General features: G+C 35.3%; 1 protein-coding gene across 3 annotated transcripts in view; it reads right to left on the reverse strand.

The window, feature by feature from the left end:
* Positions 1–267: 267 nt before the first annotated feature.
* Positions 268–16,283, reverse strand: part of VTA1 (vesicle trafficking 1) — a 66,551-nt gene continuing 50,535 nt past the window's right edge. For all 3 annotated transcript variants that reach the window (XM_082855693.1, XM_082855694.1, XM_082855695.1), the window contains exons 7-8: positions 9,225–9,305; positions 268–2,375 (exon numbers count right to left, since the gene is read on the reverse strand). In XM_082855693.1, the coding sequence (XP_082711819.1) occupies positions 2,230–2,375; positions 9,225–9,305 (227 nt within the window). In that variant the 3' untranslated portion in view covers positions 268–2,229. The remainder of the gene's footprint in view (positions 2,376–9,224; positions 9,306–16,283) is intronic.

Raw genomic sequence — 16,283 nt, forward strand, 5'->3', positions numbered from 1 at the left:
TTTCTTAAATCTCAGAAGGCTGGGCCCCACCCTTGGAATTTCTGATTGGGTAGGACTGGGGTAGGGTCTGAGATTTACATTTCTAACAATTACATGTTCAAAACCACTGGTTGAATAGAATATATGATATACTTTTTATTAAGTTTGTCCGTTTCCTTCCCATTAGAATAAAACTCTATGAGGCAGGGATTTCTTTTTCTTGTTTTCTGCTGTTTCCTCATGCAAAGGACAATACCAGGCACATAGTAGCTGCTCAATAAATACATGTTGACTGACCAAATGAAAACTATTTACCCTAGTGTTACATCAGAAAATTTCTAACTTTCTCCTGTCAGATTTTATATGCAGATGAAAGCTAAAAAATCTTTATAGTTCAATCCCTTCATGCAAGAAAGCATTTTAAAGTAACGGGCCACAAAACAACTGGGATTTCTGCTACATCACAGCTCACTTCTCAGTGGACTCCGTGGTTTCCACAGCATCTTCTCCCCTCCATGTGCTCTCCCAACTGGGAGCAACAGGTAGGGTGTGAAATGAGAGGTGACAGTTTTCTTCCTAGTGGCCAGACATGTTAGGATTTGAATTAAAATTTGCTGAACTGTATTTTACATTTATCTTTTATAACATGAAATATCACCCTAGTCATTTTTCTACTTCAATAAACTTCTATAGAACTATATCAGAGTCCTGGAACTCCAGATGCAAATGTTGAACCCTGCAAATGTTTTAAGAATTCAGCTGTGAAAGATATGAAAATGTTTTTCAGGAGGTATGTTTTTGGGGGGCTTGTTTTTGCAATAATTTAGAACAGTTTATTCTGTCAATATTCATTCTATCGAACTCTATATAAATAACATTACACTTATGCAAAGAAAAATAGGGGGACATAAGAGATTATGAGATAATGATTCATTTTCTTTCAGACTGTCAGAACAGGGGTCAGCAAACTTTTCCTTAAAGGGCCAAGTAGTACATATTTTAGACTTGCAGGCCTTATAATTCTGCTATCGTGGAAAGCAACCAAACACAAAACATAAATAAATGGCTATTATTTGGTTTCAATGAAACTTTATTTACACAAATGGCCAGCCCATGGACCATAGTTTGCTGACCCCTATGTTAAAAGATTCCCAATATTAGTGGAATGAATGAAATGGACCAGATAATTTAGGTAAATCTGCCAAATTTCTCTCTCTTTACATTCTTATAACTAAAAATAATGACTTTAGAAAAGTGACAATTTTAGCATGCAAAACAGACATTTGGCTCTGTGATAAACTGAATTAGTTAAAAGAATCCTTGTATTTATTTTTGAAACAGCACAAATGCAGGTGACATAGGAAGTCCATAATTCCCACATAACTTATAAACTTAACAACTGAGAGTCTATGTTTTTATAATCTTCTGCATCATTCATAACTATTCACTCTATGGAATCCATTCCATAGCAGCAGAGGAGAACCTTAACTCAAAGCACCAAGTTTCCAGGCATTACTACAAATGTCTTGTTTTCATTCTCTAACACATGCAGTCAAACTGCCTAGGAAGCAAATACCAATGCACCGTAAGCGTCAATGAATAAGGAAAAACAGTTGAGCAACCAACATTACTCTTACGTCTAAAACTGATTCTACCTCTTTACCTTATTACATTTCCTTCCATGAACATTTTAACTTTTAATGTAGCTATATTTAATATGAATATAAATTGAAATTTGAACATAATCTCTTTCAGATTCAACAGTTTAGGATGTTCGTATCTGTTTCAGAAGTCCTGAGGAAAACAAAAACATTTCTAGAATATTCTGGCAATCTTTATTAAAAGTTAAATTTAGAATTTTATAGCAAAGTAATATGGTCTGTTTGTCCAGATTATAGATTAAAAAATTCCTTAATTTACGTAGATTAAGATACAAAGCTAATTCCCAATACATTTTATAAAAGTGTGTTCTCATTTTTTGAACAAGCAGGGTTCAAATGGGCATTTTTAGGACCTTGCTCACATCAGCCTTATATACCCAGAGACTACTGAATCCACTAAATGGACAATGAAAACTGGTTGAGGCTGCTGACGAATGCTTCAACAGGAATCTGATACACAGACACAGATTCCATTGTTATAGTCAATGGAACTGAAGTCTTCCTTAAAATATGCTCCTGATAGGCTGAAGATAGAGTAGTGGACTGTTAGTTCTTTAAGCCAAAAATGCATGGATGTTGTACAAAGGCTTCATTCTCTGCCTGTAGTCAGTAACTTGAGGGCCTTCTGTAGATTCTGCACTGCAGTGCTGACATCTTCATACTGCAAAGCACTGCCAGCATATTTGCAGTATTTCTGAGCTCTAGCAAAGTCCTCTGGTGTTAGTCGGATATCTCCTAAGAGAAATACAGAGTAATTAAGACATTTATAAAGAATATAGGAAGCGTTCTTTTAGGCTAGGTAAATGCTTATATTCAAGATTACAGAAAATGTTTAAGGTTATATTAAAAACTGAAGGTTGTTTTCCCCAATCCCCAGTTGTATTTGAATAGTTTCTTTATGCTTTTAAATTTTTAAATTACTAATATAAACCATACAGATGTCAATACATAACAACTTATATGAGCAAGATTTTCCTACCAGAAGTCATAAACTGGAAGCCTTTATATTTTGGCAAATTAACTGCAAAAAAAATCATATTCTGTATAAAACAAGGAAAATTGCTTTGGTGTGTATGTTAGAATTGCTGAGACTCTCTTCATGGAACAATAAATACACACAGACTAAACCATTCAACCCTCATTTGAACTAGAATATAAATATAACTCAAAAAAAATTAAATAACAAACTTTATGTTAAAAAATTACATAAGTCATCTACCTTTTTTTAAGGAAGAAAATAGTTTGCATTTTTGTGCTGTCCATATACAAAACTCTACGGTTTAACTAAGACATATCATTACACTACACAATTTTTAAACATGTAAACAACCCTTACCAATTATTTGTCCAAATTTTTTTCCAGCAAGTTTTCTAGTTACACTATGATTGATATGGATGAGCCCAACTAAATAATTTGGGTAAAAAAAACACACTGAAAACATTTCATTTAATCTAAGATTTGAATATACTTGAATATATATTTCTAAAGGTGAAATTAAAACTGACTTTGTGTCTTATCTTTGGAAATAAATACAATTTTCTTTAGAAATTTTTATGAGGACTCTAAGGAGAACTGGTCAGAAGGCTGGGGGCATACAATATAATGAAAAGATAATATATTTCGATTCTGTTTCTAAATGAACATATATTTTGATCCTGTTTATAAGCTTGTAGTTATAAATATAATTACTTTTTTTAGTTGCTTTTAATTTTGCCAGATAGTACAGCATTAAATGAAAACTTTGACATTCCCTAGGCAAGGACTTCAAAGTATTTAGCAATTCCAGATACTCTGATACTAAATTCTTATCCAAATTATTATTTTCTAAAAATTTTCAAAAAAGAATACTGAAACAATGTATCCTAAAGTTTCTAGCCCAGTGTAAGTGCTGAATAACTTCAACAAAGGAATATAAAAAAGCTGTCTGTACTTTAAATTCTTTCCCACATTTTAAAAGGAATAAAAGTTCACATAGAATTAAACATTAATTAAATTTCAGATTTTAAGATTTTAATGCACTTATACATCTACATATAGTAACTAGCCCAGTGTGTTACACATACAAAGCCTTCAAATATTTGTTGAATTAATATTATTAAAGCTTATATTAAGAGTTGGTCCTTACTGTTGTGAATCAGAGATTACACATTCCAATTTTAACAGAACTTATTTTAATTTCCCTGAATTCTGGTCTTGCCTAAACGTAAGAAATACAAATGAATAAACTAGTAAAATGTAATTATATATTTAAAAAACAAAAAACAGTTTCTCCACAGTTCTATTTTTAGTATTGTAGTGACTTGGCATTTCTTACCCATTAAACCTAAAAAACAACTGTCCTGCAGTTCTTTTGACAATTTAGTCAGGCACACTTCTTATTTTTTTTACTGAAAGATTCATCAATGTTTTTTCAAAGTATATTGAGAGGCTCTAGTCACCTAGATGTATACTATTATCTAGGTGAGTGAGACATATTATCTAGGTGAGTGAGACATCTATGAAAATTAAGTTTACCTTAATACTACTCATTTTGTGCTTTAATAATCTATTCTTCTATCTCCAGGCAATGTTTAAATATGTAAGACATCTATCCAGAATTTACTGGACTTGCTGGAGGAAAGCCCTAATGCTCAGGACTAATTTTATTTTTTACAGCATCAGCTTTAACACTGTTTTGCTGACATATCACTTATTTATTAATAAGATAAAAATGTGTATAGTAGTAAGAACTCCGTTACTATTTTAGTTTTTATAAACTAAACTTATCTACTAGTGATAAAACTATTTAAAAACAAAAATATTGCATTTTTTTATGGTATAACAATTTCAATATTTATAAAATGAATATCTTAGAAAACTATAATTACAGATACATAATATATAGCTTACAGCATGTATGACAAATTATGTAACTATCTTATAAAATGTAATAACTAGATGATAAGAACCAACTTAGATTTAGATGCAAAATGTAATTTATAAATTTATATAGATGTTAAGATTTATTTTTACCAATTAAATATATAAATATTTATAAGTAAATATATATTTATGTAGAATATATAAAAATATTCTATATAAATATATAATATATATATAAATATATAAAGAACTTAAAAAGCCATGTCAAATAGTTACTTTTGCTATTTTGTAATATTTCAAGCTTTCTTTCCTTTAAAAATATTATCTATAAGTCATTAATAATAAAACACATGAATTAAAATTTTAAATTAAATAAAATCTGCTTCCTAGTTAGGATTCTTTTAAATTAGCATTTAAAAACTAAATAGAGAAAGTAAAAAAGACATAACAAAGGAAAACACATTTCAGGAAGAGAACAACTATTCAATTTCAGTTTCTCTGATTTTATATTCAAAATAGTAACTATTACTTAAGGCACCTAAATGAAAGCTGTTTTTTTTCTATCATTAAAATTTACCAGAAGCCATAATCAGAACCAGAGAGAGCACACTGTGGACCTAAAAGGTGTTTAAAGAATTAGAAAAAAGAAAGATCACATACAGCTAATCCAACCGTTAAAAAAAAAAAAGAATTAGAGAAGTTGTCTAATTTAATATAATATCTCTTTTTTGAAATCTGTGCTTATAAGTTCCAGATGCCTTCAAGAAGACTGTCTTTATCACAGAGCTGCTTCTCCCCTTCATAGGGCAGGACAAGAACCGGGCAGAGGAGAGGTAGAGCCATCAGTTAAGTTCTCTATTCCGGGGGAAAGAGCCTGGGTCAGCACTGGATCAAAGGTAACATTATTTGGTATAAAGAGAAATCCCTGCATGCTCAGTTGCTAGAAGCATCTATTTCCAAGGTTGATTTATCTAACCTTGGCAGAAGATGGAATACTTAATTGTAAATATTTCCGAAATGGGTCTTTAGAGATTTTTTCCTACTTAACTAGAAATGCATGTGAAGGACCTTGGATAATCTGATCCTAGTGTACTCAATTATCCTCTGACTTGAATGGAAAGCATAGGCAAAAAACTTATGGGAATCATCTGATTCCCTGAAGTAAATCTTGGAGGTAAATATAAAGTACAGTACTGATCCCTTAAATCCAGGCATCGCCAGGACACATCACTTAATAATGGCAACAGCAATGATTAGAGGCAGAATATTATTATGTCACGAACCATACTAAATATTTTTCATATATTCTATTTAATTTTTAAAAAACCTTTAAGAAGTAAGTTGTTATTCGCACTCTAATACTATCAGGTATATACAAGTTAAAAAAGTAAATACTGAACTTCAAATACCTACCTTCCCAATTCCATTCTCCTCTTCAGAGTGAGCCACAAATTCACTATAAAAGTATTTAACCTTTTTTAATATGTGCACAGTATTCCATAGGACAGATGAGCCATAATTTCTCATTAATAGACGTTTAAAATTGTTTTCTACTAATACAAGTGATGCTGAAATAAAATACCCTTGTAAATACACTTTGTGCTCATGTCTAAATATTTCTCTAAGATAGATTCCCAAAAGTGGAATAGCTGAGTCAAAAAAAAATTGCAATTCTGACAGTGACAGAATGCTACTGAAGAAGGCTTCACCAATTTATATTCCCACCAACAGCATACAAATCATTCCCTATGTTTATTTCTCTGTTTTTTTCCCTATTAAGTTTTATTTATTTATTTGCAGGAGCTCTTTATATATGCTCTGAACAGTAATTCTTTATTTTTTTAAGTATTGATTTCCTCCTGGTCTATTAGTTGCATTTTAACAATATAATGGGGAGAAGAAATCTTTTGCTGTATGCAATTTATTACTTTTCATTAGTCTAACCTGTTAAGATACAACCAAATGAGATACAGGAATTGGGGGATAGTATCTAATATATATTTTTTCTAACATCAGTTCTGATGTTTTGTTTTTCTTGCCACACTGTTCCAAATGCCACTTTTGTCATTATTTTAATTCCCATACTGTGTGGCCTGATTTCTGGATTCTTTATTCTGTTTCACTGTTCTGTCTAGTCTGCTTCTGATATTTTCACATCATATTTTAGGGAGAGCTTTTACAGGTACATGGGACTGTAGAGAGGAATCTGGAAAACAAGTTAACAGAGGAATATAGTATTTACTGGGCAGGTTATCTGTCTACTAATAGACATTTTCCACTATGTTCTTGGGTAATTTGCTAGTTTATTATAGTTTCTTTACTCTTCTTACCTTAGCACTGTGTTCCCCCATGAAACATACACAGACTCTTTTTTTTTTGCGGTACGTGGGCCTCTCACTGCTATGGCCTCTCCCGTTGTGGAGCACAGGCTCTGGACGCGCAGGCTCAGCGGCCATGGCTCACGGGCCCAGCCGCTCCGCGGCATGTGGGATCTTCCCGGACTGGGGCACAAACCCGTATCCCCTGCATCAGCAGGCGGACTCTCAACCACTGTGCCACCAGGGAAGCCCCATACACATACTCTTAAACTAGGCCTTTCAGGATTCAAAGGCCATTGCAGCTCTTGATTTTAGGTTTTATAACTTATCTGCTTTTAATAAAACCAGGAAAAGTAGAATAAACTTAACATAACTCATACACTTAAATAAGTCATCTACCTTGCCCCTGCCCACTTCACTGTTGAATTATTTCTATTTTTTGTTTTCTCTAGGTTACTTCCCTAACCCCAGTTGATAAGCTTATACCATTTCTTGATTTATCAGTCTTTAGGCTTTCTCTACTGACACTCTGCTATGAAAGGTAAAGAATTTATCTCACTATCCTCCTCTCCTGCCCTGTCTCCTTCTAAATTTATTAGTGCTTTTAAATTTCTTAGTTGCTTACTTTTGTCTTCTACTTCTCATTCCATCAACTCTAGAAAAAAATCACAACATTTCACTTCTGGACACTCATCCTAATAACAGCTTTCTTTTATTCCACCTTTCAACTTCCAGAAATATCTCTCTACCTTCACTTGTCAGTGTTGATTTATATTCTGCCCTGAATAAAGTATTCTGTTTGTGATAAGCCTATGCCATTGCAAGGAGAATGTTCTTTGTGTCCAAGTCAAACAAAATCCCTTTTCTTATATTTCATAATTCTATTATTGCTCAAAATCACGGCATATTTCAGTTTGCTTCTTACTTGAAACTACTTGTACGATTTAAAATGTTTTCTTGCATCTTTTCGTTCTTCTTGGGAAAGGAATTCTACAGCTTCTTATCCATTTCTTTCCCAGTCTACAGCTTCTTATTCTATGTATTGCATAGAATCCACTTGATTTTTCTTAAAGGAGGGGAGCTCTGATTTTCTGTTCTAATTTTAGAGCAATTGCTTTTCAAGCCTATGGAAAAGCTGTCAATGGACTTTTTCTTTAGGTGACCTAAGATTAATTTCACCAATTCTTATATCTCGTATTTCTTTTCTTGGTTATCATTCTTTTCTTGATGGAGTAACTTCTTCTGATAACTTCCTTAGAAATGGTGTATGGTAGGCAAAACTTCAGAATCCTTACATATTTAATAATATTTATTTTGCCTTCATACCTGACAGTTTGGTTGGGTAAAGAATTCCAGGGTTCTAGTTCTAGATGGTAGACTAAGCATACATAATTGACTATTTTTCCTTCTGAAACTATATTAAAATGATAAGGTAAAACGAAATAAAATTCTAAAACTGAAGGAAAAGCAGAGAAGAGAAAAGAGTGTAAAAACTGGAAAGGATAATTGACAAGAGATTTAAAGAAACTTCTAGAAAAGTAGAAATTAAGTGAAGGTATGCTGTTAGATAAAACAGTGTCAAAAAAAATCCCAACTCAGAACATGTAATATAGGAGGCAACTGGGGAGCCTCTCCAGAGAAACTTCAGAGAGGGTCTAGCTGTATGAGGAGTGGGACTGGGGGGATCTTTACTGAGTCAGTCTAAAACAATTATCTGCACTAGTTTCACATCCTTCCCCCCTCTATCAACCTCTGCATACCTGTACACCCTCAGCCTTAATGGCTTCCCATCTCTCACATGAGACCCTAGGCAAAAAAGATAGAGAATGTCTCTCTAAAATTGTGGAATTAACTTCCTGGACAGAGCTAGGACGGACAAGGTATGTGTGGTACACCCTTTGCCATCCCTCTCCAAGAAAAGATCTCCTCATCCATGGCTGAGATGCAGGAGGAAGCTGAATGGCCTGTTCCCACTCACAGGGGAGAACAGAAAAATCAAGTGAGAAACAGACCTGCAGACATAGTATCGGGGGAAATTCAATAACATCTACTGAAAATAATCAATCAACATCTTCATTCTAAATATAAAAGGACTAATCTCAGCAGACACATGAAGAAAACTCTGAATAAGAATGACCAAATTAAACAAACAGAACAACCAAGTGGGGGAAAAAAAAAGAAGTTGAAAAGATTTAAAAAAAAAGAGAGAATGCCTTTGGATTTAGGTATTTTTGATAATAAGAAACAATCTTGGTTTACTGGAGAATCTAGTGAATAAAGGCATTCAAAGAAATGTGTTTCAAATTACCTAGACATTCAAATACATTGCACTCCTAAGATAAAAGTACAAAACAACGCCCCCAAACAGCAGAAACACTATATCTCATAAAACAGCTGACTTACCCTGGGAAACTGTATTGAAAAGTGCAGGATCAATGGCCGGAATAGTCTGTGGAGTAGGCTGGATAGTGTTACTTGCTACACCTGCAAATCAGAAAACCATAAATGGGTATAAAAGTGTTACACCTCTCAATTACATTCTAGGAAAGTGCTCAAAGGATCATGGAGGAATTTCATTACTTCACTTAATTACTTTCTTGAAACCTTAATGAACTGAAATTTGATATACTTATTTGACGGTGGAGGCTGCTATAGTAAATATGCAGAAAAATACATTTTGAGTGTTTACACACATGTATTGGCCACACATTTCTTATCATGTATTTTGCATTTTCTATCATGTCTAATACTTCAAGTTGCTTCTCAAGTAAAGCTTACCTAATATCTGTAGAAGTAACAGACTCCCCTCCTACCTTTTAATTTCTTAAATAAATAATTAATTTTGGGGATAAGGTGGGCTATAATTATGATTTAGTTTAACTTATGGGATGAGTCCCATTTCATCACTATGAATGAAATTATAAATTATATATTCCAGTTTTCTAGTTTATGTTTTTAAGATAATATTTTTATATATCCAATAAACAATTAGTTTTGACTTCCTATTAGAACCTGTCATGACTGTCATATTCAGTGGATAACTAGCATTCTTGACTAATACTAAGTAATATACTAGAGTTGAAGATTATTAATCATCTAAAAAATTAACATAAATTGTTGAAACTTCCCAAAAGAGACTTAGGTGATTTAATTAACAAGAAAGCAAATGAACAGGAAAAGTTGATTGCTCTTGATTAATGGACTGCCCTAAGCTAAGAGGATTCTTCTGCCCTAAGCTAAGAGGTTAAATCTGAATAGGCAATCTGTAGTAATGGTAAAGTAGGATAGACACTAGGACAAGAAGACAGGAACAGAAGAGAGGGAGAAAACAAATTGTGAAGTTTTCAGGGTCATGGATACATAGCCAATGAGAGTTCTAGAGCTATGGTTTCACAAAGGTTGACTGAAGTTCTGAAATATATTCTGCAGCTATGAAGTCTTGAGTGTGAAGGATCTTCTCAATCCCTATCCAAAGGAAAAAAAATGGTTTAAATATATACTATTTTATCTCATTTAATTTTGTCTTAGGACAAACTAGTTTCACTTTACAGGCTTGGTGCTATTAAGTCATGAAAGTCTTACTTTTTAAACTAAAAATTGAACTAACAAAAATTTTAACAGTACAAAGGGGTATGGATGAAAAGTCAAGTACAAATTTTAAATAGTACAAAAAAAAAAAAAGAGAGGCAGAGAAAAAAAAACGGTGAAAAGCCTGCCTCTCATTCCTATTCCAGGTCACTTGAGGGCTATCACTAGTTTTAGAATACCCGTCTATGCACATACAAACATGTGTGTGTCCAGGCGTGTGTGTGTGTGCAAGGAAATAAATGTACTTTGCTAAGAAATTTGTGTTCTAGCCTAAATCAAAACCCTCCGGACAAACTCCTTTCTCTATGGAGAATGCATTATTTGGTATGTATGTTTTGCCGGTGGTAATATGTCTGCATACTGTACTATTCTGTGCATTTTTCACTTAATATGCCTTAACAATAATTCCAGATTAAATATATTTAAATCCGCCTTTTTTTTTTTTAAGATTTTTTTTTGTGTGTGGACCATTTAAAAATCTTTATTGAATTTGTTAAAACACTGCTTCTGTTTCATGTTTTGGCTTTTTGGCCATGAGGCATGTGGGATCTTAGCTCCCCAACCAGGGATTGAACCTGCACCCCCTGCACTACAAGGCAAAGTCTTAACCCATGGACCGCCAGGGAAGTCCCTAATCCTCCTTGTTCTTTTTAATGGCTACATAGTGTTCCATTCCATGCATGAACCACAATTTATAATGCTATCCATTACTGACGAACATTTACGTTGTTTCCAAACTTTTGTTGCTAAAGCTAATACTACATGAATATTTTTATACACTGTATACATATATATGCATGAATATATTTACAGGAAAAAATTACAGAAGTATAACTGCAAAGTCAGGAGACATACAAATTTAAACTGACCAATTCAATGTCTATCTTTTGCTTGATTTTGATAAATACTAACAAACTATATTAAACTGTAAACATATGACATAATTCTCCCCATAAAACTTGAACTTTCAAAGGCACATAATTTACATAACATATATTTTTTAAAGTTAGAATGCAAGATTTGAGAGGGCTCTTGAGACTACCTGGTGAAGTCCAGTGATTTGAAGCAGCTGAGCATAAAAACACAGGTAGGTGACTATATATATTCTTCACACAGATCTTTAGAAAAGAGGATAAGTTGACAACCATCTCACAATCTGGATATCAGTGCCATTCCTTACTAAGTAATTTGTGCTTCTGCCTAAATTAAAATTCTCCTAACAAACACTTTTCTCTATGGAGAAGGCATACTTTCTTTGGTCAGCCTCCTGCATTAATTTTTAAATGCTTATTTGTACATCTCCAGATGATTAATTAAGTAGGTAATATTATTTAACAAGAACAAAACAGAATTTACAGAGAAATAATTTACTTACGTAGTAAAATTTTACTTGAGCGATATTAAAAGAAAAACACAAGTAATCTGCATTTTATTAAGAACTCTGGTCACAGTCATTCAACCAAAACTTGAACAGACAGCACAGGCTGCTCAACACGCCTCATGCAGCAGTCAGAAGATGCTGCTTCTCATTTGTTTCCACGCCCAGGGACCAAGGCCTGTGTTCTTGGCAGCCATCATGACATGTTCCCACTGGGGCCTAGCATACAGGTTCAACTAAGTGCATACGTATCTGTTAAATCAGTAAAGATGGTTTTTAGTTTATGTTATTTATTTTTTGAAATGCCCAAATCTAGTTAATTTTCCTTCTTTCTTGATTTGGAAAGATTTCAACTGTCAATTATTGAATGGATTGCAGCCCCCTGGACTACAGTATGTTGGAATGATGTCACCATAAAAACATTCCTGGGGGAAAGCAGAACTGTGTTAGAAATTTCTTTCTTTCTATTACTTAACAAAAAGCAATGTTAACAAGTAACTTCTGGTTAATTTTTTAGCGGATGGTTGTTACACAGGCTATTTGATGAGATTAATATATATTCAAGAATTAAATGCTATATGATTTCTAATTAAGTACTAAATTGTTCTCCTGACTATGCGGTGTGGGGATTCTGAAAAGGGAGAAATGGGTGTTAGTTAGAAAATTCTAGAAGATGTTGTAAAAAGTATTAATTAAACAGAACCCTGAAGGTCAGTAGCATTTGAAGAGGCAGAGAAAGAGAAAGACATGCTAACTATGAGGAACACTGTAAGCAAATGTAAGAAGATTGGGTTAAATAAACCTCAGAATAGTCATGGAAAATAGCACTGATAGAAATGGTTAGGCCAGAATATTAACCACTTTGAAAGCTGTACAGCAGAATTCAAATGCAGTACTTCTGTCACTTAAAAGAACAACAATAAAAGAGCTAAGCTTTGGATTTACTTATGAGGTGAGCTGCATTTATAATTAAAAGGCTAGCATTTATTCTAAAATAACTCTTTTAATCTATTTAGATTTATCACTGACATCTTCAATATTTACAGACTGTGAAAACCTGTTTCAAGAGAAAGAAAAAACCATAGGCTGTATTGCCTCTATCTGATATTACACAGTGGTAAAAGCACAAAGAGGTAAACACTTGGCTGTTCAAACAATCTCTATCCCGGCCCTCCTTGCACCCTCTGCTTTTCTGTGGAAGAATTAAAAACTGTATATTAGTACATACTATTCTTTTCAGCTATCTTAAGGATTTCCCTTTGATAAAAGTGCATCCTGGACCTTTATATGAGAGAAAGTAAATCATTCTTAAAGTGAGTAAAAAGGGGAAACATCTGCTATATTTATAAACTAAAAATGTTATTTCACTTTCTATTAGGCAACTATGAACTATTTTTTTTTTACTGTTTTAAATATAATAGAAAAAAAAATCTGCCAGCAAAGAGGAGATTCCCATATCTCAAGCCAACCTTAAGAGGAAAAATATTATGAGAAATGTAGGTTTTGATTTGATAGAACTTTAGTTCCTTGGAAGGGATACAGAAGGGAGGTGCCAAAAACATGAAATCCAAAAGACTTGGATTCAAATTCTAGTACTGTTACTTATTAGGTATGTTTCTATGTGTATTTTTTTTGGATAACTGCTTAATTTCTTTAGTTTGTAAAGTAGGGATAGCAATATCTAATATAGCTCTGTTAGAATAAGTTTATGAAATAGCTATGATAATTATTTAAATGCTAAGTCTATAAGAATGTACACCTGATGCCCTAAAGCAGTTCCAAGGTTTTTAGTTTTATATCTCACTCTGAAGAACATAAGAGAGTGAAAAAAAAAAAATAAGGCTCATGCCAGATTTAAATGGATCAAAATGAACTGTTCATGCCAGAAAACTTCCTAACAGAAATAGAAGACTACCTCCTGATATCTATCTTTATGTGTGGATATTCTGAGCAGGGGTCTATTAGCTTGAACATATGAAACTACTAATATTTTATCACTTTTGTTGTACAAAAAGACACTGTTTGGTTCAACCTATTATAACCCTCCTACTACAAGCATATTTTCCCTCTCATATATACACACAGTATGCCTACATATAAAATATATGTATATGGGCCTATACCACAACTCTGCCCTAAGATACACTGCCTGAGCAATACCCCTTAGGCAATCTTTTTGTAAGGTCAATGTCCTACCCCAACAGTGACACTTTTCTTGATTCACAAAATGATTTTAAGTGTTCATTAACTTCCTATTAAATACCCTTTCTTTGGCACAGAAATAGGAAGGAACATTAAAAAAAAGGAAGCACAACTAAGGCACGTACCAGGCACCTGTGGAGGACCACGGACACCTAAGGGGACGGCAGGAACCCCCAGCGACCGGGTAGGACGTGGGGCGTGGGGGGGTAGTGAAGGGGGAGGAGAAGTGGAGGTGGGAGGGACTGGCGCCCCTGGGGGGGGGGCTGGGGGAGGGGAAGGGATCCCACGCCAGAAGGGGGAAACTGGGGAACCACTGGGAGGGCAGAGGATCAAAAGGGAGCGTGGCCAGGTTTCTCCTGCCCACTTGGGCCCCCAGGAACCTGCTGAGATCCTGGGCCTGATCCTCTGCCCACCAAGGCCCCCTCCAGCCATGCGGGTCCTGACAGAGCGGGAGGGAGGGAAGGGGGAGCAAAAGTAAAGGCTGGACCTCTGGAACCAGCGCCCCTGAGGGGTGGCTGGGGGAAGGGAGGAGTTCCTAAACCCAGTGACCCACACACGGTTAGGGGTCCCGTGGGGATGGGGGAGACCCTGGGGGGGAACGGCAGGGGGGGGGTACTCAGAGGAACAGAAGGGAATGGGGCCAGAGCTTTCCCTGTCCACTTAGCTACGGGGGAGCCTGCTGGGCTCTTGGGCCTAATCCTCTGCCCTTGGAGCCAACCTCCTGCCGTGCAGAGCCCAAGCCCCACTCCCACACGCTCACCCAGGCCCTACCTCCAAACTCCGGAACTCCACACTCCAGAGGCCCTCCTTTGTACATGCTGCCTCTCGCCTTCCCTTCAGGTCCTAAGCAGAGGCCCCGTCCCCTGGGCCTTTTCCAGCTGGGTCCTGAGCCTAGGCCCCGCCCCACGCTCAAACGTCACCCCCCCACCCGCCTAGGCCCCGCCCTGCCCTAAACCCCGCCCCTGCCTAAGTTCCACCCCCGCCTAAATTCTGCCCCATACAAAGGCTTTTTTTTTCCTCCTCTTTTAGATTGGGGTTCTGTTTTATCTTGTGGATTCACTGTTGTTGATTCATTTACATTTCTATTTTTCCTAATAAAGCTTTTATTTTTCTAAATTTATTTTATTCTTTATAGTTTGTTATTGTTCTCTCTCTTTGGCTTGTTCCCCTGACCTCCCTTTTTTTTTCTTTCTTTCTTTTTTTTTTTTTTTGCTGTGCCATGCAGCTTGCCACATCTTCACTCCCAGGCTGGAGGTCAGGCCCCAGTTCCTGTGGTGGGGGCTCCAAGTCCAACCCACTGGACTAACAGAGAACCTCAGATCCCAAGAAATATTCATCAGAGTAAGGCCTCCCAGAGGTCCTCCTCTGAACACCAAGACCCAGCTCTATCCAACTGCCTGCAAACTCCAGTGCTGGATGCCTCAGGCCAAACAACCAGTAAGACAGGAATAAAGCCTCACCCAACAAAAAAATTTTTTTAAATGGAAATGACAAAAAAATATGTTACAGATGAAGAAGCAAGGTAAAAACCTACAAGACCAAATAAATGAAGATGATTAGCCAACCTACCTGAAAAAGAATTCAGAGTAATCAGAGTAAACATGACCCAAAATCTGGGAAACAGAATGGAGAAAATACAAGAAACATTTAACAAAGATCTAGAAGAACTAAAGAGCAAAACAAACAGTGATGAACAACACAATAACTGAAACTGAAAATACTCTAGAACGAATGAACAGCAGAATAACTGAGGCAGAAGAACGGATAAGTGAGCTGGAAGATAAAATGGTGGAAATAACTGCCAGGGAGCAGAAAAAAGAAAAAAGAATGAAGAGAATTGAGGACAGTCTCAGAGACCTCTGGGACAACACTGAACAAACCAACATTCGAATTATAGGGGTCCCAGAAGAAGAAGAGAAAAAGAAATGGTCTGAGAAAATATTTGAAGAGATTATAGTTGAAAACTTCCCTAGCATGGGAAAGGAGATAGTCAATCAAATCCAGGAAGCGCAGAGAGTGCCATACAGGATAAACCCAAAGAGAAACACGCCAGACACATATTACTCAAACTATCAAAAATTAAATACAAATAAAAAATATTAAAAGCAGCAAGAGAAAAGCAACAAATAACATACAAGGGAATCCCCATAAAGGTAACAGCTGATCTTTCAGGAGAAATTCTGCAAGCCAGAAGGGAGTGGCAGGACATATTTAGAGTGAAGAAAGGGATAAACCTACAACCAAGATTACTCTACCCGGCAAGGATCTCATTCAGATTCGATGGAGAAATTAAA

Source organism: Leucopleurus acutus, assembly GCF_964270905.1.
Source record: "Leucopleurus acutus genome assembly, chromosome: 15".
NCBI lineage: Eukaryota > Metazoa > Chordata > Mammalia > Artiodactyla > Delphinidae > Leucopleurus > Leucopleurus acutus.